Raw genomic sequence first — 23619 nt, 5'->3', positions numbered from 1 at the left:
GAAGTCCCTGTCAGAGCCACTACTGTGCTGTTTGGACTTTTAGCCTAACAAACTGTGAGGGTTATTCTCTTATTTGGATATTGTCCAGCCTTGGGCATTTTTGTTAAAGCAACAGGACACAGACTAATAGAACAGGAAAGATCCCAGTGTGAGCAGAGCCTGCTCTACCTTAAGTTTCCTGAAAATACTACTTTGAAGTCCTTTGTCTCTCTGACACATGTACGAAGGTGCTAAAGGAGTTTTCTAAGAGCAGGCATTGGCTCGAGCCTGCCATGACAAGCAGCTCCCTCCCAAGGCAACCTCAACAATTTAGACATTGCATTAGGAAGTTTGGATTGGCAGTGTTTCTCTGTTTTTTACCCTTGAAACCACAAAGAACAAACACATTCCCTATAGTTACTGATACACAGGGCCACCTTATTTGGCCCTTCTCCTAGATGAGGTGACCCCGGCCCCTCCCCCTCCTTCACCACCCCAGGCAAAGCAGTCCGATGGAATTGGCTTGTATGATTGTACTCACTTGACGTTTATTTTGATTGTAAGGACGGACTCGGCGCTGTATGATTGCACTTGTTTAACATTTATTTTGACTGTGAGGATGTGAGTGCTGTGCTTGTGACTAACTACTCCTTGCCTTCTGTGGAGGCTGAGGGAGGAACAGATGCCCCAACTGCAGGCTGGGAACCAGCAGACAGTCCAGGCTGGCTTCTTCCCAGTATGCGTTGAGTTCCCAGGGTAGCTGCTGTCTGTCCACAGCATTGATGGGTGTGAGAGATCAGTAGGGTCAAAGGCTCACAGAATAGGCATCTCCAAGGGAAGCAATGAGGAAATGTGCAAAAATGATCAAGTCCTAGACCAGGGTGGACCTGGCCTAGCTTGAGGTGAAGGGGATATGGTAGGAGCTTGCTACAAGTCCACGTCTGGCAGCCATGGGGACACAGAAGGCTTCTCAAGCTGGACAGCACAGGCAGCAGCTTCACTCCCCAGGAGAGCCCTGTCTGGTCTGTCACCCAGGTTTGTGGGAGTGCCGAGGGTCCTTCACTCAACCACCTCAATGGACAGCATGGCTTTGATTGCGGGGAACTTGTTGCAGGAAAAGTCGGCAACTAGTTGCTTGATGCCACTCCGGGTGGGAAGAATCTCAAACCGGATCCGGGACTTCTCCTTGGGGCGCAGGGCTGGCACACTGATGGGGAAGGACACAGATTAGTGTTGATGTGAAATCCGGAGGGCTCAGGCTGCGTGGGCCACATAGGACTCGAAGCTCTGGCCCAGTGGTGCCAGGGTTAGCCCCCACTGCTTCACCTTCCTCTAGCTGCCTCTGATGGCTCGGGTCCCTTCGGTGGGGAGGAGGTAGGGAGTCTTACCATCTCCCAATTTTGCCGATCCCTAAAGATCAGACTGTAACACTGGCAATTAGGGCTTCAAGATTTTGAACTCCAGACCAAATACAAATGCAGATCCCTGGGTCCCCACCCCACAATGAATGAAGATTTGAGGTCAGAGGGTGCTCTACCTGTCCTATCTAAAGGCTCAGGGCAGGCCACCCTGTCCCACTCTTGGCCACCCCACAAAGCTGCTTAGCCTGTACTCACTCAATTTTGAGGTTGCCACGTAGCAGGCCACTGCCCTCCACCATCAGCACACAGTCCCTCACTGGCTCATCCAGGGGGTTGGAGAAAAGCATCTGCACAATCAGAGGCTTCCGCACCCGAGCCTGCTCCGTTACCTGTAGGGAGGGTCCATGAGTCAGGATGCTAGCAGTGTGGTCCCTGTCTGCTTCCCTGTGAGAGCCTAGCATGGCGATGGGGTGAGAGAGAAATGTTGTCTAGGATGTAGGAGGGAAGGGCAATTCATTCAGCCCTAAGTGTCAGGGGGTCTCCTAACCAAGACATCGCTATTATCGCTGCACTGTATGTGGGGAACAGATTCAGAGGGACTTCTGCCTGTCCTCTGTGACTGGAGGCATAAGGAGACATGCTCACAACCCCAGCTCAGCTCGTCCAGAATGGGCAGTGCCTGCTTCCAAAGACAGCCCATTGCTTACTGCTTTTCCAGAACCTCCTGTTTATTGCTTTTTTCCTTAAAAATTTTAGTGTGTGTGTGTGTGTGTGTGTGTGTGTGTGTGTGTTTCTGACCTCCCAGGAGGCTAGGAAAGGACATCAGGTCCCTGGAGCTGGAGTTAAAGGCCACTGTGAGCCCCCTAACATGGTGCTGGGAACCAAACATGGGTAAGGACAGTACATGCTTTTTAACTCCTGTCTCTCCAGCCCCTTTATGGGTTGTTTCTTTTTTTTTCCCTCTGAAAGCCATTCCTGGGAGATGTCACAGGTGCTGGGGGTAGACGGAAGGCTCCTGTGGTGGCTTAGACACGGGCTCACAGCCATGGTCCCTTCTGCCTTTAATCACAAGGATTGGGGCAAACAGGCCATTTTTCTGTGGTGACACCTAGACTGCCAATTTCCTTCTCAGTTTTGGGAGCCCAGACAATTCCTGCGTGTCTCACTGTGGTCTCAACAGGCTCCCATGACCAGGCCAGAGCCGCAGGGGACGATGGCACGATTTGGGGTCATACAAGCAACACAAACTACTTATTCACCCCCAAAGGTGGAGGCGTCATTTGTCTGATAAGCATTAACCTCAAACCTGGGCAGACATAGCAGTCAAAGAGGGGTAATTACTTATCTCTCCCCTTCTAGCTAGGAACAAATGACATCATGGAAAAAGAAAGAGAGTGTTTTGGAAATAGATGTTGAAATTGTATGACTGGCAGGTGTCTCGATTTTCTTCCTTTGAGAGCCACTGGAGATTGCTGGGCTTGTGAGTTTGTTTTGTTGTTTGTTTGTTTTCCTTGTCATTAGTGTCATTAGTGTCTAAGGCCAAGTTCAGACTGGTTTGACAGCATGGGAAACTCACACACCGGGAAAAAGAAGGGCTTTCTTGGTCCCAAAGCCTAGGCTTTTTTTTTTTTTTTTTTGGACAGACACTGTAACATATAATTGTACATTGTGAGAAAGTAAAACATAGTAAACACCATGATTACTGTAATTTCTGTCTTGGAACTCAAAGTATATGAAATAATTTTAAGAGAAAAGCATAGTTTTATGTTATTGGTATATGACAATACATAAATAGTAACATTTGTCCTGTGGATATTAAATTTATACACCTGTATATAGTTGTTTATTAACCACATCTATAAACATACTCACTTATATTCTCAAGTATTGTTTCTTTATCTTTATGGGGATGTATTAACCCAAGTCTATAGATGCATCCAGCAGTCTGGATATGTAACACTAGTCACAGATTTGAAGGTTCTCACCCCTTTGGAAAAATATTCAGGCTTTACTTCTGATCCCATGGTCTAAGGTCTGCATGTTAACCCATGTTAAATACCAATCAATGTTAGATGGGACAAGAGAATTTTACCCAGAATATTCTTTTTTATAGCTTTCTTTTATGAGTTTAAAACTCTGACACTGCTCTGAGTGAACCACACATTTATTTAGTGGACAAAAATGTGCCTGTTTTCTAGATGCCCAACAGAGGGGAAGATGTGTCTGAGAGAAGGAAAATTGTATCTTATACAGAGACCCAAGGAAATTCAGTATGGCCTATTTCTTGACTGCATGCGGTGGTAACGATGTTAGTGTCTTTATAGATAAATTAGACATCGCATGGAAATCTAAAAAATGAGAAGAATGGAATATGATATATGAATAAAATGACTATAAGGATGTTTGAGGATTGGGAGTAAAATGGGGAAAACTAACTTAATTTAAATGCTCATCGTTTAGGGGCAAAAAATGTTTTTATAGCTGAGCTGGTCACTGCCCAGCATTGTTTATCAGCACAGGGAGTTGGAAACAATACTCAGCTGACCATTGGATCAGCAGATGGACAGGGAGAGCTTCTTAGGAATGCCTTGTGAAGCGAGAGAGGCTGAACCTTGCGGGGGCTGGCAACAGCTGCTCTCGGGAAGGAAGGAATGCTAGGCCACTAGCTCCATTGCAGGTGGGACCTATGGAGGGTACTGCTTCTGTCTTAGGAAGTTTATATGGTAAGCTGACCCCAGAACAGCAGTAACACCTGCTCTACTGGCACTGTCAATCAGACCAGGGAACAAATTATTATACAAAGGTGTGCTTTTAGCTGGAACAAATGTTTAGAATACTCTGAGGGTGTGTTACCGGTGACCTGACCGTGAAGACCTGTCAAGAGAAGCTACTCTGAGGAAGTGTCACCTGCAAGGGGAGTGTCTTCTCCTCACTCTGACAGATTTGGAGCAGTAGACTCAGCTAAAGGACTTCCTCATTTTCCATGCTGATAAATAGTGGAGCTCAGATGTAAGGTCAAATCTCTGTAGGTGCAAGGCCCAAGGTTGGAACTGCCGCCCCACGATGACTGTCTAGCCCCTGAAGTGGGAACAATGTTGTTTTGAAGCATGGCTGGGCCAAATAGGACAGCAGAAGGTTAGCTGCACAGGGAAATGGGAGCCTGCACCAAAATGGAAACCCTGGGTTCCCTGTCTTGACACTAGGAACCCTACCAGCTATGGGCAGCTTAGAAGAGGCGGGACCAGGGCTAATACAATTACCTGGATCCTATATGATGGGCACTTGGGAAGCCCCACAGTGGGATTATACAGGAAGATACAAACTCTATATACAGGTACAGTAAGTCAAGGGTGGCTAGTCCACAAGAAGCTCTTGTGTCCACCCCTAGAGAAACCCATCCTTTTCTGCTCACTTCCTAGGGACTAGCGGTGTTCCTAGGATAGGGCTGTCTGGGGGAGGCACCCCTCCCTATCCTCTTACCTCCAGGATCACGGAGGGGTTGTCTAGGATGACATCCCTCTCCACCACCACCTCAGCCTCATCTGTCACCTTGCATATTGCTGTGGTTCGGATCATGTTGTCTGCCTTCAGGTACCCATCATACCGAGAGTAGGCAATCTTCACAGGATGCTGTATTTCTGAAAGGAGAAGCCGGGAGCGGGTGGACCGAGGGTGAAGAAGAACTCTAAGATCGTCCTCACAACTGAGTTGTGGTGAGCTGAGCTGGTGGGAGGGTCTGGATGTGGCCCATTTGCTTTCAAAGTTTTCACTGCTCAGGTCTTGTGGTGTTTGTTTTTGTTGGTTTGGGTTTAGATTTTTAGCTCTCTCTCTCTCTCTCTCTCTCTCTCTCTCTCTCTCTCTCTCTGTGTGTGTGTGTGTGTGTGTGTGGTGTGGTGTGTATGTGTATTCTAGAATAGGGACCAAGGAGATGCCAGGTTGCAAGCCAACAACAGACTCCAAAAAGGGGACTTGAAGGGCTGAAGTGCAGCTGCCCCTCCCAGGCCTGGGAATTCAAAGTGTGTTTCCTTCTAAGGGACAGGGGCAGAACAAGGATGCTAACCCATTGCCTAATGGCAGCAGCAATAAGGATGACAACACAGTAATGACTAGGAAGGGAGGCCAAGATATTGGCCAAATAGATGCTTCAGTTCTTCCAGTCATCTAATAAGCTGCGATTTTGGTATGACAGTGTCCGCAGCTGCCTCCCTCTGTCTGGGCTCTCCCTTTCCACAGCTGCTCACACACTAGGAAGGCCAAGCTGTAGAGACTGCACAGTGTCTTCTAAAGCATGCTGCTCCTCTTGTGCTCCACAACAAAAACCTCCCATGGCTTCTTGATGCCTTAGGGATAAAGTTCAGAGCCTCAGCTTGTCCCTTTCCCCACCGTGCAAAGGGTACCACCTCCAAGAAACAAAAACAAAAACGAAAACAGCCCACACTTTGTTATCATTCTATATAGAAATCAGGCGTGTTTCCACCACACTCTGATTTGTGGACAATTTCCCTCAACGGAACTTCCTCCCCTAGCTCTCTGTGTGGTGCTGGAGACAGGACCCAAGGCCTTGTGCTCACACCCGATCAGCGAGTTACACTTCCAACCCCCTCTCCCGAGGCTGCAGACCACGGGGATTTCCCCATCAGATGGTCTGGGCACTGCTCGCTTCCACAGTTGCTCTTGTGGGAGCTAGCCAGGAGAAAGCTCCTTCTGCTTTTACCCCCAAGGGAGCTGGCAAGAGCCAGAGGAGGTATCCTTGGATCAGTTGATCCCACCTTCTCAGTGGTCCAACTCTGGGGCTCAGAAAGGGGAGGAGACTTAACTAGGCTTATCCAGAAAGTACCCAAGTGTCAGGGTTCACCTGCATCCTCCCTGCTTTCCATTCCCCTCTGCTGTCTTTCACAGAGGATTAAAATATTTCTCCTTCCTATGGAATATTTCTGGCTTACAAAAACAGGTCTTCCTGGGCCAGAAATGTATCTTTGGTTGAGTTCTTGCCCAGCATTCAGGACACCCTGAGTTCCAGATCTAGGTCTCCCCTCACCAAAACAAAAAGGCTCCCTTGTTAAGTGTCAGAGGTAATAATAGCAATGGTTGCTTCTGATATTGATATTTCTGCTGGAGGATAAACTGCGAAGATTTGCTGCCTTGCAGTGGAGGTAATGTAGCTCAATCTCTCTTGGAATTCTTTCAAGATGGGCTGTATAATTAATCAGTTTCTATTAATTGTTATTAATTTGTGAAGCAAATGGCCACCCCACCCTTGTTAATCTGCTTTGTCAGCCTTCACTTTTCACAACAGCTCAAGGATTTTGCCAGTGTGGGTACACCTGCATTCCTAATCCCACAGGATCAACCTCCCTCTGTCCCATAGGATCAACCTCCCTCTAATCCCACAGGATCAACCTCTCTTTGTCCCCCAGGATCAACCTCCCTCTGTCCCACAAGATCAACCTCCCTCTAATCCCACAGAATTGACCTCCCTCTAATCCCATAGAATCAACTTCCCTCTAATCCCCCAGGATCAACCTCCCTCTGTCCCACAGGATCAACCTCCCTCTAATCCCACAGAATTGACCTCCCTCTAATTCCACAGAATCGACCTCCCACTATCCACAGGATCAACCTCCCTCTGTCCCACAGAATCAACCTCCCTCTGTCCACAGGATCAACCTCTCTCTGTCCACAGGATCAACCTCTCTCTGTCCACAGGATCAACCTCCCTCTGTCCTACCTGTTCCCGTCCCATTTGTGCTGCTCTGGAGCACCTAATAACCTCCCAAATGCTTAGATCTCCTAGAAAACCTGTGACTGTCATCAGGAGTCAGGAAACTACGCTCAGACCCTGGAAGCTATGGGCAACATAGGGCAAGGATTTAAGACCCTGGGACCTATCACAGGCCACCCAAGGCCAAACCTACAATAAGACTGGGGTGGGGGTGGAATGAGAGCAGGGTAGCAGCAACAAAACCTAGCAAACAGGAGGTGACTCTGGGTTTAACATCAGGAAACCAAGGACAAGACCTCAGCATTGGCCCATAATCACTATGGTACAAGCAAGTCACAAGCCTTATGCCAGCCTCTGTAACAGAAATCTACCCTGTTTAGAAGGTCAGGTGAGGTTACATTCACTATGAAAATCATGCAGGGTTGCACAAACCTGTTTGGGACATTGTGTTGTGGCTATGAACTACCAAAGCCTCCCTTCTTCCCTTGCTAGGGTGTAATAAATATGCAATTAGCACCATAATGACTGGCCTTGCTCACAGGATAGCAACTTCCAGAGCATCAGAAAGCTTATCCATGGAGCATTCACTACTCTTCCCATAGTCAGCTGACTCACCCAGAGTCCAGCAGGAACCCTTCAGTGATCAGTTCCTTAGGTTTGCTGAGTCCCACCAAGTACAGGATGAGTTACCTTCATCAGGGTCCAAGGAGATTGTGGCAGAGTCCTTCCAGACTTCGTGGACAAGGGTGCCATTGTAGACAATGGTCCAGGCTGTCATGTTCACTGTCACCGTCTTCCTGTCACTAGTCAGGTTTTTGAGCATCAGGGCCAGACTGACTTCTTTGCCCACTGCCAGGGCACCAATGACCTTGAACCTCCCAGAAATGCTGGGTGCCCCTTCCTCCGCTGCCAAATCTCTCGCAGACGTTGGGTCAAAAGATGCATTAGGCTTAAGTTTGCTCAAAGCCTTTTGGTGCACTTGTCTTTCCTCACTGGAACCTGTGTGTTGGTGAATGAAACAAAAATAAAACAAGGATACCTCAGGGATGCGGCTGCAATTCAGACAATGGATAGTATGACACCCCTGGATAGTGACCTAGAACTAACGCTGATACCACTTCTATGTGTCCAAGCTGCTCCCAGCAAGTGCCTGATCTTGTAAGGTCTCCATTAGCACTTAGTATAAGGCTTCTAGTCCAACCAGTCTCTGGGCCTTTTGCAATCAAGTCTACACTGTCAGGAAGCTGCAGGGAAAGCTGGGTCAGGTCCTGGAAACCAGTACTGTGGGGCTTCATCATTTAAGTCTGATTTCTTTCCCTCCCTCCCCCTCCCTTCCTCCCTCCCTCCGTCCATCCCTCCCTCCCCCTCCCTTCCTCCCTCCCTCCATCCATCCATCCCTCCCTCTCTCCCCTCCCTTCCTCCCTCCCTCCGTCCATCCATCCCTCCATCCCTCCCTCCCCCTCCCTTCCTTCCTCCCTTCCTCCCTCCCTCGGTCCATCCATCCCTCCATCCCTCCCTTCCTCCCTCCCTCCGTCCATCCCTCCCTCCCCCTCCCTTCCTCCTTCCCTCGGTCCATCCATCCCTCCCCTCCCTTCCTCCTTCACTCCCTTTCTTTTCTCCTCCCTCTTTCCATCTCTTTCTCATTTCTTTTCTCTTTCTTCGGATGAAGGGTCTTTTGTGAGACCAAACTGATCATTTATAAACATATGACAAAACTGAGCCGAAGAGACTTAGAATGGATGCATAAGCAGAACCAAAGTTACAAGAAAGAACTTCCAAACACTTCCCATGTTCACCTGCCTTGTGTCTAAATGTACTTTGGGAGTCAGGAGCTGACATTCTTGTCTGTGCAAGTCAACTAGAACGTACTGTGGTTGAAAAGGTTCCAAGTCATGACTAGTAAGAGTCGCCAAGAAATGTGGAGTCTCCAAACTGCCAGGGCTAATCATATAAGAGGGTGCATCTCCTGACTTGGACCCAGGCTGTAGGTACTGCTGACTGTGACAGCAGAGGCAGTGCAGGGGGAGCATTGGTGGCACCCTAAAGACTTGTGGCACACTGAGAACAGAGCAAACAACCTAAAACCCAGGCTGACTAAGCAGCTCGCCTCTGACTCTCTGCCTTGACCTGAAGACATGTACCATATAGCAGAAGGTCCCGGCTTCCCAAGAAGATAGAAGAGTGACCATGTTGGCATTTGTGGGCTGTGTTGGTGGTCCCTAGGTTTTCCCCAACCAACTTGTGAACATTTCAAGGCAAACCAGAAGGCTTAAGATGGATGCTCTCCAAGTTAGCAAGTCCTCTCCATGAATTATGTAGATTTCCTGGCAGAGACATCAGAGGCTCATGCATCTAAGAGAAGTTACTGGCTTGGACTACTCTGGAGTTCGGATAAAGAAAGGGAGGGACTTATCTCCAGGAATCTGGAGCCTGGTCTAAGGATCCTTCCCTGTACCCTGCTGCAAGAAGGTAGCTGGATTACCAGGCTTGAGAGCTCCTGGAGGACCAGGTTTCTCTGGATGCCCTTCCATCCTCTAGCTGACTTGTCAGGCCACACCCACGGCTGAAGGCTGTGCAGAGCTTCTGAGTCTCTGTGCCTGAGACCTGGAAGCAGGTGTTTGCACAGGGAGTTTCCTGAGCCTATATAGGTCACTGGCTGAGCTTACTCAAGACTATGCTTCCTGCTGCTGTTTTCCCACCACGTATTGCTATTGTGTAAATGCTTAGCAACCCATTTTATGAGCTTTTCCTGCCTGGGGCCCTCTGAGACCAACTGGCATCATTAGGCAAGAAGATCTGGGTAACATCAGACAACTGCTCCATCCTGCTGTCATGTGCCAGCCAAGGAACTTCCAGGAGCCCCATAGGGAGCTTCCAAAAGGCTTAGCAGGTTGCTAGAACTCCAGAGAAGCAGGATCAAAGTGTAAGAGGAATAGAGACTCTCACAGGCTCATACAGCCATGTAAACAGCACCTCAACAAAATAGTCTGTGGAAAGGCCTTATTCCAGGGAGAGTACAGACATCCAAGTGATTGAAGAGCCCCATCCTAGTCATTAAGTCCTTCCTGTGTGCCCAACACTGTACTTCCCATTAAGTCCTTAGTGCCAAACAAACACTGTATTTCCCAATTTGTGCGCAGTTTTGAATCAAAATCCAACCCAATAGGACAGCCTCCAAAGCCACAGAGAAACCCTGTCTCGAAAAACAAAAAACAAAAAACAAAATCCAACCCAAGAGAGGTACTGCTGTTCTCATCTTGCAGGCAAAGGGACAAGGGAATCAGAGATCCTACAAAGCTTGTTCTAAGTGGTAGGTAGGACTGAGAGTCACCTTCTGTCCTGGCTTATTTGTTTCCTGTTCTCTATTCTTGTTTTACACCATGATATTGAAAATATCAGTCTATCACTGTCCTGTCCAGTGATACCATCTGCTGTGTTTTATCTACAGGGTACCTGGACTAGGCAGTAGGCATTCAGAAAGTTGTGAGGGTCAACATAGAGTCACTTGTGTCAATAGTAACAAAAATACGAAGGAAGAGTCCTTTTGCATAACTGCCTGATGGTTGCTTTGGCAAAAGACTGCCAGAGCCACGAGCTTCTGGAAGGCCACAAATGCAACTCACCACAAAAGAACCACGAGGACATCTGCCAGAGACTGTCTGCTCAACCTTGCACCAAGGCCACCTTGGTTATTAATCACTGTGGCCCAAAAGCACTGTCTCAGAACGTCTGATGGAATCTTCCTCGTTTCTGCCTCTGAAAGCATCTGCTTTACCTCAACCCCTTTGACTAGACTGATAGTTTTCCACAGCGGGTGTGTCCTTCCAGTGCTCCGCCATTATCAAGTAAATGTGTTTCTGTTGTGGAGAATCTCACTGGGATTTTTGGTTTTTATATTGACAGACTCAGCAGTGTTTATTGACTGAGGACAACCCACAAAATGTCCATCTATCACTACATGTGGATGTACATGTAAATGTGGATGCCCCTGGCCTTGGAGCCAGACTCCACCTCCTGGAGTCAGTTTTCTCTTTCTGTGAACTCTGGCCAACACCCACAGCCAATAGGTGTCAGAGGGTTGGCCTGATTTTAGGAGCACTGTAGGCACATTTAGAAGGGTACTTTTTGTCACCCCACACACACATATGCACAGAAATCAACTGTGGGGATCAACTGACTCAACCATTTCCAAGTATTTTGGAGTGAAGTATCGACTGAAGATGCCTGTGGCCTGTTAGAGCAACTGCTAAGTTACTCTGTGATATCTCCAAAGTTGAACCACACCTTCAGATGGAGAGCCTTTGCCATTACTGAGAACTACTATGCTCCTGGTTCCCGAAACAACTTCTGAGGAACAAATCTAAGAGAGATGAGGCAGCTTCATACATGGCGCTTCCAAGGCAACTATAGGAGACCAGCAGCAGTACAGGTGACGTAGATTTCAGGGACCATGACGTCATGTAATCATACCTCTGGGCTTTTAGGGAATGGGGACTTTGAATGTATATGGCACAAGCCTGCATTCCTGAGTTTCTTTCTCTATTTCTTTGTTGAAATCGCATTTTCTGTTTATGCTCTGGGAGATGAGGGAAATGGACTGATAGAGAAATGTGTTCCAAACCCCTGGGAACCATGCCTCTCCATGTGATGTTCAATGAAAGTGACATCAGCTCAGTTGTGCAATTGAGAGAGGAACACATCTGGAGGAGGGCTGGGCTCTCAGTTGTCTGTGCTGTGAAGCTAACTGCCCTTGTATTTTAGCTGTCCGTGGTGTTTCTATCCCTATTGAAAACAGCAGTTGAGCACCGACGAGAGAGCCACCCTACCATTTGTGCAGAACTAACTGAGACATAGGACAGTTAGGTTTTTTCTTGCTATTCTCAAAGCTGTCCACCCATCACTGAGATCCATGTGATATCACTCCACCCATTACAAGAGCTCTAATCTTACCTTCTGGATATTTATACTTGTCTGTGACATCCAAGCGAGAGTTGCTGCCCACGGCCTTGGTGCTGATGTACTTGCCAATGGAGTGAGTGTCCAAAGAATTCTGCTTCTGGTTGCCATTCCTACTATTATAGATCCAAGTGATCCGATCGGCATTGACCTCCGCGAAGATGAAGATCATGTCAAAATTCTTGTCCACATCACCCTCTCGGATTGCATTAACTGAAGCAGGACCACACTGGAACACACCTGGTGGCCAAGATGCAGAGTTTGGAGTGTGCAAACCACGGTTAAGCTCATCCACTCCGGTCAGCCTAGGAGCAGACTCTGAGGGCCTTAAACCAACATGTCAGTCTCTGTCTTTACTCCAGCTGAGCCTCAGACCTGACTGACCCATCGGTCTGGCAGAGAGCGATCCATCACCATCATTCTGTACCAAGCCCCTGTGCCAACTCCACTTAAGATAGGCTGAACTGTATGTCTTGCATGCGTGTCACCTGGGCTGACCCCAATGTCAGCCTGTTCTTGCTGTGAAGTGTTGCCTTTCTGCCTCCGAAATTGCTCTAGCCCAGAGGTGCATGAACCTTTTGTTTTCAGAAGTCTTTCCTGAATATCTGTCTACTGCATGGGATCCCTGCCTCTTCTGAATCCTAACCCAACCCTCACTTCTCCCCCCCCCCACCTCTAAAATTCAGCACAGGTAGATTATTTGGCTAAACAAAGATAGACATATATAGAAACACACACACATATACATGTGTGTGTGTGTGTCTGTGTCTGTGTATATCCACATGTTTACAAAACTAACAAAAAGATTCACATAAAACTTTTCATACACAGGGAAGAGAGTGACCCAGATTCTTTTTAAAATCATAAATCACAGAAAGTAAATTTTGATATCTTGGCATACTCAAGACATTTAATAGGTCAATAGTTTTATTAGCCCTGATACTTTACTTTATTCTCCTTTCTATTCTGTTTTGTTTTTACCTCTTGGCATGGTCACAATTCATTAACTTGGTTTTATAACCACTCATGAGTTGTACTGAAAAGTTTACAAAACAGTGGCTAGAAAATATCCTAAAGGTTCCCCTCCAGCCCACACCGTGTTTCTGTAAGAAAGGCCAGGTGTTACTGGGAAAGGTAAGGATATTGGAATGACAGTAAGACTGAATTTTTATTCTAAGTCTTTTGATAACTATCTGAGTTACTCTGATACTTTCAATTATATATTTGTATATTATTTATATAAGCAATATTGGTTAGTTTATACTTTTTTTTTTTAGTTTGAAAGAAATAGCTCAAAATAAAGGTAACAGGCAAGGCAGGCTTCTCTAGAGGTTAGAGGCAGAAGAAGGAAACCCCAGAGAGCCTGAGACCCATCTTTGATGGGAAAGAAAGAGGTAAGAGACAAAAGGGAGCGCAGGGGCCCTGAGGAGGGGGAGACTAGCATGTCTGAAGGCATACAGGAGTGGATGCAGCAGCAGCCATTGCCTTGGGCCTGTCACAGAAAGAATAACAGGACTGCATCCACAGGGCTTCTGCCATGGGAGGGCCATGCTGCATGGACAGTGGTGGAAGTAATCATTGACATGGGAGGGTATCTTTTCCCTATTGCCTGACATATGCTAGGGCTCTTCCGTGTTAACCACAGCCGGAGGGGCTGCAGGGGAGGTATCCATTTAAATAGCAGTATGAACAACACAAAACTAGGAGAACTCCATTAAAATTTTTTTATCCCACTGTGCATTGTGGAGCTAGAGAGGGCTTTGGGTTACTTCCTCCTGTAAATAGCAGCCAAGCTTCAGTGGGCTCAGGCAAGATTACCTTGGCTTCTCTCCTGGGGGGTGGCATCCAGCACTTGCCATCCATTGTATGAGGGGCCTAGGTCAGTCCGCACGAACCAGCCCTCATTCCAGACATGGAAATTCCTGCAGAAAGAAGGCCATGTAACAAGTGAGTGGCAACACCACCTCTCCAACCAAGCAACACAGCTCCCAGATCCTCCCTGGAGGGGTGCACTCTGTACCAGAGATTCTAATAGACTTGGTGGTATCGTGTCCCTGAAATCCTCCAGAAGCTTCCAGACACAGGAACCAGAGTGTGGGATGACCAAGGGATGTAAGGAGTCTGCTCTGAAAAGTGAGAATCTAGGGAAAGGACCCCAAATTCATCTATAAATTGCTCACATGTCTGCGTGAGCCATCATGCCTAAGGCAGAACAAGTAGCCCACCAAAAGTGATGGAACTGAACTGCCTGCCCCTGTACTGAGGCGGTTTGCAATCTGGGTCCCCCAAGGGTTTTGCTAGTACACAGTTAGAGAACAGAGCTTGTTTATCACACCCAGGGTAAAGTCAAAGTAACGCAACGTACAAAGGACCGCAAGAGAGAAGACAATCACGTTGGCGTTGTGAGGCAAGGACTTCAGCAGCTACTGCAACCACAATCAATGACACGAGGGGAAATAAATTCACAGAGAACAAAAAGAGAGAAATCTCTGACAGATAAATAGAAATATTTTAGAAGAACCAAATGGAACATTTTAACTGCAACTTCCCTGATAGCTGAAATTGAACAGTTAAATGGGTGAGTTTATTAGGAGAATAGCCATAACAGAGGAAGGATAAACATACTCAAAGAGAGTTCTGCAGATCACTTGGATTATCTAGTCTGGAAATAGGAGAGAAAAAAAGATGATGAAAAACCAATAAAGTAGAAAAATAGGTACAACAGAGACTTACCATATTATGTTATAAAATACTTACACATTAATAAAAACAAAAAGAAAAGAAAAACACGCCAATAAAGAGTGATGAACAGATAGTTTTCATAAGCAGTGTAAATGGTGACTGGACATATGACACTAGTTTTAACCTCCCTGCTATTAAAAGATGATTAAAATGACAAAGAGAAACTGTGACAGCCAGGCGGATTCTGCCTGCTAGCCTAGCAGAGATCAAAATCTAGGCTGGAACCCTGTTCACTTTCAGTTAAGAAAGCAAGTGCATCCACTGGTGGGGATTTAAATCAGTTTGACCTTTGCAGAGGGCAATTTGGCAATGAGTATAAACGTCTCTAAAAATCTGCATACCCACTAAGCCAGTATTTCCACCGTGAGGGATTTCTCCAGTGGGAAAACTTTTATGGATACACACAGTTGTCCAGGTTAAGGCACCCCACTCCTGCATTGCTTGTGACAGCAAGAATGTTGAAGGAAAAATTCACCAGTAAAAGAATAGCCAGGTAAACAGTTGCACAGCTTAATAGAATATTACACAGCTGTCAAATAAGTGGTAAGCAAAATGAAGCTAGTATCACCAAGGAAAGGTTACCTAAAGCACGGCACAAAGGAAGAAAACAAGCGAAGGCTGTGTGTGGGGCCCAGAGATGCCAAAGCAGGAGACCTGGGACTCCAGGCCAGACTGGGCTACACAGTGACACACATCTCAAAACCAAAACAACCCCCTCAACAAAACAAACAATCAGTCCCCCCAAAGCCACACCAAACCAAACCAAAGCAGGAGACTGGTACTCCAGGCCAGACTGGGCTACATAGTGACACACATCTCAAAACCAAAACAACCCCCCCAACAAAACAAACAATCAGTCCCCCCAAAGCCACACCAAACCAAAACCAACCAACCAAACAAACAAACAAGCAAACAAACAAAACCCAAACAAATCAACTGGCATCAGATGTTCTAAAATCAAATGAAAGTAGAAAATTCATTACAAAATCAAGTATGAAAGCAGTGTGCATGTCTACACAGTGCATGTGCATGTGTGAGTGGGGCTGGTGAGATGTCTCAGAGGTAAGGGTGGTTGCCAAGCAACCCTGGGATCCGAGCTGGAGCTTTGGAAGAGTGTCGAGGTGGAAGGAGAGAGACAGAGACAGATCTACAAGGTACTTCACTGAATTGCACATGTGCTCAGTGTCACACACCCCACCCCTCATGAACACACAAAGTAATAATAAAATTACTAAAAAAGTTGTAGAGGAGGTAAAGACTTAGCTCAGAGGTAGAGCACTTGCCTAACAAGCTTGAGGTCTAGGTTTGGTCCCTATCATTGGAAAAAATTGGACCTAGTTAGTTTCTAATGTTTAGATTGTGTTAGCCAAATTTAGAGTTTATGATAAACAATACATATACAACAAATTTGACATTATTTTTGTGGCGTTTCATTTTTTAATCAGGAAAATTGTTCATTTCTTGCATGACTGGAAGATAAATGAATATTTAAAGATTATATATATACTATAAAAATGGGCAAGATGGACTTAGGGCTGGAAAGATGGCTCAGTGGGTGAGAGTGATTGCTGCCATGCCTGATGACCTGAGTTCCATCCCTGGAAGCCTCGTGGTGAAAGATCTGATTCCCACAGGCTGTCCTTTGACTTTCACATGCTCACTGTGGCACACATATACATACACAGATACATGCTGTTTAGACAAATAATAAATGTAAAAATAGTTAAAGACTCTAGGCTCAGTCTCCATCCTAAAAAACAAACAAGTCCTATGATTGAAACCATGAAGTGATTGACTTCCAACTATGAGCAATAATAGAAGGCATCTATCACATGTTCTATCTTGTTCTTGAACTTGGCAAAATGTATTATCATAATTCTATAATCAATAAAAAGGCACTAAGGAAACTATCAAATGTTAAAAATATGAACAATATGGTCATAGAGGAGTTTTGCTTCTCTTAGGTTTTGAAAATTCCTATTGCGAGAGAAAAAAGTTATAAAAATTATCTCCAGAAAGATCCAGAAAGTCAGCCAGGTGGTGGAGGCACATGCTTTTAATCTCAGCACTTGGGAAGCAGAAGTAGGTGAATTTCTGAGTCAGCCTGGTCTACAGAGCGAGTTCCAGGACTGGCTCCAATAGCTCAATAAACAAAACAACACAACACAAACAAAAACCCAAGAACGATCCATAAAGTCCTTTTTTAAATGGGACCATGAGCTTGACTAATAGTCACCAAGAAGGAGGAGGCACAGGAAGTGTGTGACAATGACCATACATGGACACAAGATGCACAGGAGGGATGAGGAGGGGGTGAGGATGCCAAGCCTCAGGTCGCTTTGTTTCTGGCAAAGAACTCTAGGGGAAGGGTAAGCTGGCTTTAAAAAGATATCCTTACAGTAGCTGTGTTTTTAGTACTTATTTGTAAGGTGGGAGTTTTAAGACAGAGCAGATAGCAAATGCATCCTGGTTCCTCCCTCTGGCAAAATCATCCACGTTAGTCACATGCCGGGGATGTGTATCATCAAGGAAATACTTGCTTTTGTGTATGGTGTGGGCACTCTCTTTCCTGACTACCTGACCTTCGACTCTGTTTCTGTCGTGAAGGTTTCAGGACAGAGCTCTGGAAAGACGGACTTCCCGCCTCAGAGCTACCGCAGTGTTGGCTAACAATCACACAAGTCTGTTCCTCCCAGCTTCCCACCTGCATTAGGTGTGATGCAAACTTGAAGTTCACAGGCCACTGGTCTGGAGGTTGTCTCCAGCTCTGCTCACTTTGTCTAGAGAGTGGTCTCAAATTCCTGGGTCTTCTGTAGCAACACTCCAAGCACTGAGACGACTTTCCAGATCTTGAGAGAGTGTTGAGCAGAGCTCGGTGCTACCTCTGAGTCTTGTGTTGAAAGACCCCGGCCCAGCACCGGTGGCTGAGGCCTATGGAAAATTCCTTTCCCCCACAGATCAGCCGAATAGTCATTTTTTGATCAGAAGGAAGCTCAGCTCAAGGACTTTACAGCTGCATAGTTACTACTATCTCTGTCCAGATAGGGGCCCAGGTGTCTATGGTCTGCACAGCCAGCCCAGAAAGATTGGGCAGGCACAGAAACCTTTGTTCTTCAGATAGGGCCAAGGCCGAGAATTGGTTATGAGAGAAACCTTAATTGCCTCTCTGTCCAGATGAGAGAAACCTTAATTGCCTCTCTGTCCAGATGAGAGAAACCTTAATTGCCTCTCTGTCCAGATGAGAGAAACCTCGTTCTGAGCCCCCCGCCTCATTTAAATTACCCAATCAGGGTCCTGTAACTAGGCTTCTCGCTTCTGTACTGCGCTTTTTGCTATAAAAGAACCCCTGAGTCCCCAGCTCGGGGCTCTCAGTTCCCGAGACTGAGACGCCCCGGGTACCCGTGTATTATCAATAAAGCCTCTTGCTGTTTGCATCCAAGCTCGTGGCCTCGGTGTTCCTTGGGTTCGGGTCTCCCTCCCGTGAAAGTCCCCCGCCTGGGGTCTTTCATTTGGTGCATTGGCCGGGAATTGAGACCCTGCCCAGGGACCACCGACCCACTTCTGGGAGGTAAGAATTGTCCGGACTAAATTTCTGTTGTTTCTGTTGTCTGCTGTCTGTCTGTCTATGCCTGTTGTTTTATTGCGCCTGCGTCTGTAATATACAGCTGTATACATCTGTATCTGGTGGCACCGACCGCAGCTCTAGGACACGATCTGGCCCGTCTGTTTGGGGCAGGTGTCCATCTGCCCCGTCTGGAGTTCTTAGGAACTCGTCTGTTTGGGGCCCCGTCTGTTTGGGGCAGGTGTCCATCTGCCCCGTCTGGAGTTCTTAGGAACTCGTCTGTTTGGGGCCCCGTCTGTTTGGGGCAGGTGTCCATCTGCCCCGTCTGGAGTTCTTAGGAACTCGTCTGTTTGGGGCCCCGTCTGTTTGGGGTAGGTGTCCATCTGCCCCGTCTGGAGTTCTTAGGGAACTCGTCTGTTTGGGGCAGGTCTGTATCTGGAGCTGGAGTTCTTAGGGACTCGGTTGTTTGGGGTAGATGCCTAGGAATCTGCCCCGTCTGTTTGGGGAAGTCCCGCTGGCCGAAGGAGTTTCCATCCTGATAGGGGACAAGGACGGGAGCACAAGGCCCCCGTCCCCGATCTGAATTTGCTTTTGACTTTCATCAAAGCCGCGCAGCGAAAATCTGTTTGTTTTTGTTTCTTATCTGTTTGTCCGTCTTAGTGTCGTTTGTCATCGCTCTCGAGAAAATGGGCCAGACAGTTACCACTCTGCTTAGCCTGACCCTTTCACATTGGCAACAGGTCCAGGAGTACGCTCACAACCGGTCTGTCGATGTGCGCAAGAAGCAATGAATCACCTTTTGCTCTTCTGAATGGCCAACTTTTGATGTTGGCTGGCCACGAGATGGCACCTTTAACCCTCAAATTATTTTCCAGGTGAAAGAGAAAGTCATGGATCCTGGACCCCAGGGCCACCCGGACCAAGTACCCTATATAGTTACCTGGGAAGTGCCGGTCTATGACCCTCCCTCCCCCTCCTCTTCCCTAACCCCCGCCGCCGCGCGGCACCGCTCGGGCTGCGGCCCATTTCCGGTTCGCGTTCAGCGTCCCGGCCGCTGCGCGAAGGGCGCCCTGAATGTGACGGCGCGACCGACCGGCGACAATGCGAGGGGAGCTGTGTCTGCCTCCCTGCGGCCCGCGATGGACCGGGTCAGAGAGCGGCCGCCACGCCCCTCGGCCCCGCTCCCCGGCAGACGCTCCGGCCCTTTCGGGCGGCGCCGTAGCCTCAGCCCGCTCCGGATTAAACCGTCCTGCCTCCGGACGGGCCATGATGGCCAGTTGCAGTACTGGCCGTTCTCTGCCTCAGATCTTTATAACTGGAAAAATAATAACCCCTCCTTTTCAGCAGACCCCGTGAGACTGACTGATCTATTAGAATCGGTTCTCACTGCCCAACAGCTTTTTGCAAGTCCTCCTAACTTCGGAGGAGAGACAGCGGGTCCTTGAAGCCCGGAAAATTTGTTCCTGGGGCAAATGGACAACCTACGCAGCTTCCAAATGAAATTGATGCTGCCCAGACTGGGACTTCACCACTGAGGCAGGTAGGACCCATCTAATGTCTTTAATGCCAGTTGCTTGTAGCGAGTCTCCGAAAGACGGATAAGCAATCTATAAATTTGGCCCAGGTAAGACAGATAGTTCAGAAGGCAGAGGAATCGCCAGCCGCATTTTTTTGAAAGACTTAAGGAAGCTTACAGAATGTATAACCCATATGACAGGGGTATACACTACCAGATGTATTGAGGGAGACAGAACGTATTTTTTTAATAAAAGAGAAGCTCAGAGAGAGAGAGAAAAGAGGTAAACAGAATGTCAGAGACAGGAAATGAGAGAGACAGGATAGAGAGGGACGAGAAGCGTAATAGAGAGATGACTAAACTATTGGCCACAGTAGTTGCAGAGAGAGACAGGATAGGCAGAGAGAGGGACAAAGAGGGCCTCGCCTGGAAAGGAACCAGTGTGCATACTGCAAGGAGAGAGGACACTGGGCAAGAGAATGTCCCAAGAAACAAAGAAGGACATTCCAAAGGCCCAAACCCCGCTCTCAGACCTCCGACCTGCTGAGCCTCGAAGATTAGGGAGGTCAGGGCCAGGAGCCCCCCCTGAGCCCCGGATAACCATACCAGTAGGGGGGCGCCCGGTCACCTTCCTGGTAGACACGGGGGCTCCACACTCTGTTCTAAATCGGTCACCCGGCCCCCTGAGCCGACGAACTGCCTGGGTACAAGGAGCTACCGGTGGGAAGCAATATCGATGGACCACGGACCGCCAGCTCCACCTAGCGACCGGTAAGGTGATGCACTCCTTTTTACATGTTCCTGACTGCCCATACCCCCTCCTGGGTCGAGACCTCCTAACGAAGTTAAAGGCTCAAGCACATTTCGAGAAAGCCAACATAAGAGTCACGGGGCCAGAGGGGGCCCCACTCACGGTACTGACTATAGCCTTAGAAGAGGAATATAGAATACATGAGCCCAAGGATGACTCTTTTAAGGTCGAGGACCGCTGGTTGACTGACTTTCCCCAGTCCTGGGCAGAGACTGGAGGAATGGGACTAGCCCTCCAGCAGGCTCCCATCATAGTCCATTTAAAGGCATCTGCTCTCCCGGCCTCAATTAAACAATATCCCATGTCCCGGGAGGCCCGCGATGGAATCAAACCTCACATTAAGAGGCTACTGGAGCAGGGCATTCTAACCCCCTGCCGGTCCCCCTGGAACACTCCCTTGTTGCCAGTCAAGAAGCCCGGAACCAATGACTATAGGCCGGTCCAGGACCTCCGGGAAGTCAATAAGCGGGTTGAGGACATACACCCCACGGTCCCCAATCCCTATAACCTCCTGAGTGGACTGCCACCTGACTATATTTGGTACTCAGTCCTGGATTTAAAGGATGCCTTCTTCTGCTTGCGGTTGCACAAAGACAGTCAGCCGCTGTTTGCCTTTGAATGGCAGGATGCAGACCTGGGAATCTCGGGACAACTTACATGGACTAGGTTGCCCCAAGGGTTCAAAAATAGCCCCACCCTCTTTGATGAGGCCTTACATCAGGACTTGGCCGGATTTAGAGTCCACCACCCTGAGGTCCTCCTCTTACAATATGTGGATGACATCCTGATAGCCACCAAAACAGAGGAAGAATGCCTGAGGGGGACAGAAGCTCTCTTAAAGACTTTAGGAGACTTGGGGTATAGGGCCTCTGCCAAAAGGCCCAAATCTGTCGGACCCAGGTCACCTACCTGGGGTACAAAATCCAGGATGGAAAACGTTGGCTAACAGAAGCCCGCAAACAGGCCATACTCGACATCCCTCCTCCCAAGACCCCCCGAAAATTGCGGGAATTCTTGGGAACAGCAGGTTTCTGTAGACTGTGGATCCCCGGGTTTGCGGAAATGGCAGCACCCCTGTACCCCCTCACCAAGACAGGGGCTACCTTTGACTGGGGGAGAGCCAGGAACAAGCCTTCATGAACATCAAGAAGGCTCTGCTCTGCTCCCCAGCCCTGGGGTTACCGGATCTGACTAAACCCTTTGACTTATTCGTGGCTGAGCAAGAGGGTTATGCGAAGGGGGTCCTAACTCAAAAACTTGGGCCCTGGAGACGACCGGTTGCCTACCTATCTAAGAGATTAGACCCCGTAGCGTCAGGATGGCCCCCATGTCTCCGCATGATCGCCGCCACCACAGTTCTCATAAAAGACTCTCACAAATTGACTTTGGGGCAGCCTTTGACTATCTATGCCCCCCATGCTATGGAGGCGGTCATCAGACAGCCACCGGGCCGCTGGCTCACCAATGCCAGGATGACTCATTACCAGACTCTGTTGCTGGACAAGGATAGAATTCACTTCGGGGCTCCGGTGACTCTGAACCCCGCCTCGCTACTTCCCCTCCCCGGGGAAGCAGAGACTCATGACTGCTTACAGATCCTGGCTGAGGTCCATGGGACGAGAGCTGACCTCACGGATCAACCCCTTCCCAACCCTGACCTTGTCTGGTTCACGGACGGAAGCAGCTTTGTACATCAAGGGGAGCGGAAAGCCGGTGCTGCAGTGACAACTGAGTCAGAAACAATTTGGGCTGAGGCCCTGCCGCCAGGAACATCGGCTCAACGAGCAGAACTGATTGCCTTGACACAGGCCCTGAGACTGGCAGAAGGTAAGAAACTCACTGTCTACACAGACAGCCGCTATGCTTTTGCCACCGCTCACATCCATGGTGAAATTTATAGGCGAAGGGGGCTATTGACCTCAGAGGGCAGAGACATTAAAAACAAAAAGGAAATCCTGGCCCTCTTAGAGGCTCTGCACCTCCCAACCGCCCTCAGTATCATACATTGCCCAGGGCATCAGAAAGGCGACAGCCCCGTTGCCCGGGGAAACCGGAGGGCCGACCTGGCCGCCCGGGAGGCTGCCTGGACCTTGGAAAGCAACAGTCACCTCCTCCAGGCGGCTGTAGTCCCTGCAACTAATGAGGCTTCCGAGAAGACCTCCCCGTCATGGGACTATAAGATAAAAGACATCAAGGCCATGAAAAGACTGGGGGCGACCCGAGTACATGATGGTCTCTGGACCTATCAAGGGAAAACTGTTCTTCCCCGCCTAATGACTAGATATCTGGTTAACAGCCTACACAAACTCACTCATTTGAGCTCCAGGAAAATGAGAGAACTGTTAGCCCGGGAAGAAAATACCCGCCACCTGTTGGGAATAGAAGAAATAATAAAACAAGTGACTGAGCAATGTGACGCCTGCGCCCACGTCAATATGACCAGGCTAAAGCTACCCATGGGGACCCGAGCTCGGGGGCACTGGCCTGGGGTGCACTGGGAAATAGATTTCACAGATCTCCTGGTTTTTGTTAACACCTTCTCGGGATGGACTGAAGCCTACCCCACCAAGCACGAGACAACAAAGGTGGTCACCAAGAAACTTCTTGAAGAAATCTTCCCCCGTTACGGAATGCCACAGGTATTGGGGACAGACAACGGGCCTGCCTTTGTTTCTCAGGTAAGTCAGTCTGTGGCCACCTTGTCGGGGATTAATTGGAGATTACATTGTGCTTAATAACCCCAAAGCTCAGGACAGGTAGAACAAATAAATAGAACCATTAAGGAGACTATAACTAAATTATCGCTGGCAGCTGGCACTAAAGACTGGGTCCTCTTGCTCCCCCTTGCCCTCTATTGTGCCCGAATACACCGGGCCCCCATGGCCTCACCCCTTTTGAGATTTTACATGGAACCACCATTCCCTTTGTTCAGTTCTTTGACCAAGATATTTCTGACTATGCCAATTCCCC

General features: G+C 48.2%; 1 protein-coding gene across 2 annotated transcripts in view; it reads right to left on the bottom strand.

Moving 5' to 3' along the window:
* Positions 1 to 505: 505 nt before the first annotated feature.
* The window catches only part of Tgm3 (transglutaminase 3), a 58339-nt gene continuing 35225 nt past the window's right edge, over positions 506 to 23619 (bottom strand). For both annotated transcript variants that reach the window (XM_040746284.1, XM_013112320.3), the window contains exons 8-13: positions 13837 to 13940; positions 12013 to 12258; positions 7753 to 8061; positions 4821 to 4978; positions 1596 to 1729; positions 506 to 1186 (exon numbers count right to left, since the gene is read on the bottom strand). In XM_040746284.1, the coding sequence (XP_040602218.1) occupies positions 1039 to 1186; positions 1596 to 1729; positions 4821 to 4978; positions 7753 to 8061; positions 12013 to 12258; positions 13837 to 13940 (1099 nt within the window). In that variant the 3' untranslated portion in view covers positions 506 to 1038. The remainder of the gene's footprint in view (positions 1187 to 1595; positions 1730 to 4820; positions 4979 to 7752; positions 8062 to 12012; positions 12259 to 13836; positions 13941 to 23619) is intronic.

Source organism: Mesocricetus auratus, unplaced genomic scaffold (genome assembly GCF_017639785.1).
Source record: "Mesocricetus auratus isolate SY011 unplaced genomic scaffold, BCM_Maur_2.0 Super-Scaffold_100004, whole genome shotgun sequence".
Taxonomy (NCBI): Eukaryota; Metazoa; Chordata; class Mammalia; order Rodentia; family Cricetidae; genus Mesocricetus; species Mesocricetus auratus.
Note: the sequence above shows the minus strand (reverse complement) of the source record. Positions and strands in the feature narration are given on the sequence as shown.